Here is a 3,967-nt window from a genome sequence, read left to right as displayed (position 1 = left end):
TTTTCCTTTTTTTTTTTTTTAAGTAATTTATATGATAAATTTGAGCTGTGCTTAGAATCCGTTCCTGTTCATAGTAAGTGTAGAGCATCTTGTAAAAGAATCTTTTGAGTATATGAAAGTCATTTTCATTTGTATGTTTTAATAATATTAAAACATGTAGCTTCCTTACAAACACAACATGGTTGTTATTAGGCTTACGCTATGGTTGTAGAGCATCTTGATGTTTTTTTCTTTTTTTCCTTGATTGCCATCTTCTTTATATATTTATTGGTTGTTGGTTTTCTATTAGCCTTTTGTTTGTTCTTAGCTTTGTTAATTTCAATATTATTTATCTACCCCATGGCAATGCCGGCTCAAGGCATTGGCGACTAATCATGAATTAAGGTTATGACATAAACCACTTTGTAAATTAATCAATCATTAAGTATGAAATCTAATTATATCTAGGTTTGGCAAAATCACACACAATATGATAATACGAACCTCACTATAATTTACGTATTTGGGTTGATAATTTCGTATCAAATTCATATCAGTGTTATACAGTAAAATTCAATAAATTAACGAGTTTTAACAGGTGAAATATAATAATACGCTATAAACTGATTAAATTCGTTAAGAAGAGATATTTTTGTAATTATCCAAATTTTATAATATTAAAAATACTTAATTCACTATTAAACATATATTGATTTATTGTTTTTTAATTTAATTTTTTAAATATCTAAAACAAACAAGTCTATTTTCAAGATTTTTGTTTTAAAAACATCATTTTATTATTTAAAAACTATGTCAAATTTGAATTTGTAAATTTATATATATTTTTAATGGATTAATGGATTTGATTGCAAGTTATATGATAATTTAATAAATAGGATTGAGTTTACCAATTTTCATATGAAAGCTTAAAAAGTTAGTTTGGGTTAGTTAAATTTCACGCAAATACAAAATTACATGACACAATATATGATTCAATACGACATATTGCCAAATCTAGTTACATCATCTTGGAACATGGTTTTTCAAATTTAATAAAATATTAGTCGATTATAATATTCAATCATAGAAAATCTACCTATTGTACTAGACAATATTAATGTAGACTTTTTTTTTTTTCCTTTCTAAATATAGATAGTCATATATCTCAACGGTTGGATTAAAAAAAAAAAAAAAAAAGAAACCATGATTTTACATCGCAAAAACAAAAATAGTAATAACAAAAATAAAATAAAATTTCAAATGGCAAAAAATTAAATAAATTTTAAAATCATTTATTAATCTTCAATATGGTAAGTATTTGACAAGCTTAACTAAGCTTTCGCCACCTTCCTTGAAAATCAACCTTTATATATTTACGGTAATAAATAATAATCAATAAATAAAAGTTTTCTTTGGGCTTGTGTCGCCTTTTTTATCAGAAAAGTTTTTTACACTCCTCATATTTAGTACAAAACAAAAGCAAAACACAAGTCATTTGAGTCAATTATTCGGATGCAAGGCTACATCGGATATGAGACTGTACTATTTTACAAAATTTCAATTTCTAATTAGTCTAAATTTAAAACACAATCTAGTACTATCCAATGCCACATTGCATTCCAAATGAACTAGTCTTTAATTATTTCCATCAATTTAATTACAAGTACAAAAAAAGTACAAATTTTTGGCCGAAATATAGAAACAATTTTTATTTTTTATTTTTTATTATTGATTCTTTGTTTTAAGCGAAGCACGTATTTTAGTGATTCTCATACATAAGCACCTATATTAATAAGAAATAGTGCTTTCCTTAGAACTGTTTCCACACTAAAATTTCAGACATTGCTGTTATTTTTCCTTTCAACACTAGTTCTAAAACAATTCCGAGCCAACCTCAAAATATCATGTTCACCATCTATAAAATTCAAGCCCTCTCTAGGCAAACTCAAAGAAAATCCATAATACAAAATACAAGCTAAAAATGGACCAACCCAGAAAACCCAATGTCCATCCCACAACCTACCACCCACTAGCAATGCAGCACCCAAACACCTTGCAGGGTTCAAACCCACACCACCATAACCACCGCTCCCAGTCACCGAAATCGACACGAAAACCGCAACCCCCATTGCTCCGGCCACCACAACACAAACCATTACTAACCCAAGTTGTTTGCTCATGTTCTTATCGAATGCCACCGTTACTCCAATCAAAAGCACCAGAAACGTGCACGAGAACTCCAAAACCAAAGCTGTAATGGTGTTTATCCCGGTTGTTTCATAACCATTGCCGGTTATTGAACATCCTCCCAATGAATATTTCCGCGCTGCGCTTTGGTTCATCACTCTTTGGAGTAGGAAGAAGGAGAGAATTGATCCGAGACATTGTGCGAATACATAGATGAATGCACGAGAGAGTGTTATTAGGCCTCTTAAGGTTGCTATGAAAGTGAAAACAGGGCTCATATGGCCTCCGGATAATGGGACAGTGACGAGTAGGAAAAGGAATGCTATGATGAAGACAGCAAATGGGATTAGAAGTTTCGGGTCCGTTGATTGTGATTCTAAGCAGGAGATGATGGAGGATGTGAGGGAGAATATGAGGAAAGCTGTTGCCACGAGCTCTGTCAACGATGCCCTCCATACCTGGAAAGTTAAACCATATCAAAAGCAGAGGATCCTAATTCTATTAATTTACAGAAAACCTGATTAATTAATGAAGAAGAAGCAAAATTAATGTACTAATTGCGGAGTGGAAATTAACTTAATTACCTCTGGTGATAGGAAGTCATGGGCACCGATGAAGGCAAGAAACTTTGTCCAAATGGTGGAGTTGGTTTTTATCAAACACTTTGCCATTTCAAAATTTTCAACTGATAATGGATGTCGTCTTGTTGGCTCTGCATTATTAGCTTCAGTTTGGGAGCTCATGACCAAATCTATGGCTGTCTCTTAGTACAATACTAGCTATATATGATCACTTTGTACAAAATTAATGTTGAAATATATATTTATATATAAATCCAGAGTAAGTGCAATGCGTGTGCTAATGGGCATATCCACCATGTTTTGAGGTGAAAAGTCCAAATGATAAAAAGCCACGGAAAAGGTATAAATTTAACAAAAACATCGCGGTTTTTAGCTCCGATTTAGAGGGCAGTGAAAGCCTCAGAAATTTCCAAAATTTAAAGTTGACCTGACGGCCATGCAAGCACTAAGAACAAGCATATAAATATAAATATGCCTTGTATACGAAATGATTCTTTCCTATCTTTCCTAAGGGCGTTAAAGCCGAAATTTTCAGCTTTTTTACTTGCAAATTAATTAAAGCATATTCATTCTGCATAAACAAGGATTCGATTGGGTAACTCAAATCAATGCAAGTTTTTATCAATATTACAGAAAATCATAAGCGAGTACCACTCCAAGCATATCCACATACAGCTAGGTAGCCATCGCCACTGGCAGATTACAATTTTTTGCAGCAGTTTTCACCTCTGTTTCTGAATTAGCAAATAAAATTAAAATTATATGCCACACATATATAAAATATTCCCATGTAGGCCAAAACCTTGAACTTTAAAATTATGTTGCATTTTTCATCTTTTGGTTACTCGTGGATATAATCAAATGGTTAGATTAGATTACTAGATAAGAGATGATTATTCGTGGCAGATAAGCATGCATTAGTTGGATATATATATATATATATATATATATATATTGCCAGAATCAGAACATATATATAAATTACTACCTATTTCCAATCAGTCCATTAAATAAACTGCTGTATTGAATGCAACAGACAAAAAAGATCTACAGGCTTAAAGCATAGTCCTCCTGTTAGTGATAGAAAACTACTTTCTGCTTAATTCCTTCACATCTATTTTCAAACAATAAATAATAGTAGTCATTAATGAATATAATTTTATTTTTATAAATGGGAAGGGGGGATTTTAGTAAATTAGAGCATCCAATATTTAGCAATT

General features: G+C 31.3%; 1 protein-coding gene across 1 annotated transcript; it reads right to left on the bottom strand.

The window, feature by feature from the left end:
- Positions 1-1,814: 1,814 nt before the first annotated feature.
- Positions 1,815-2,909, bottom strand: LOC107427414 (aquaporin TIP1-2). The gene is made up of 2 exons (XM_016037802.3): positions 2,751-2,909; positions 1,815-2,624 (listed from the first exon to the last, which is right to left on the bottom strand). Exons 1-2 carry the CDS (start codon positions 2,907-2,909, stop codon positions 1,815-1,817), a joined length of 969 nt encoding a protein of 322 aa, XP_015893288.1.
- Between the last annotated feature and the right edge of the window lie 1,058 nt (positions 2,910-3,967).

This window comes from Ziziphus jujuba, chromosome 9 (genome assembly GCF_031755915.1).
Source record: "Ziziphus jujuba cultivar Dongzao chromosome 9, ASM3175591v1".
NCBI lineage: Eukaryota > Viridiplantae > Streptophyta > Magnoliopsida > Rosales > Rhamnaceae > Ziziphus > Ziziphus jujuba.
The sequence above is the reverse complement of the archived record's forward strand: the minus strand, read 5'-3'. Positions and strand labels throughout refer to the sequence as shown.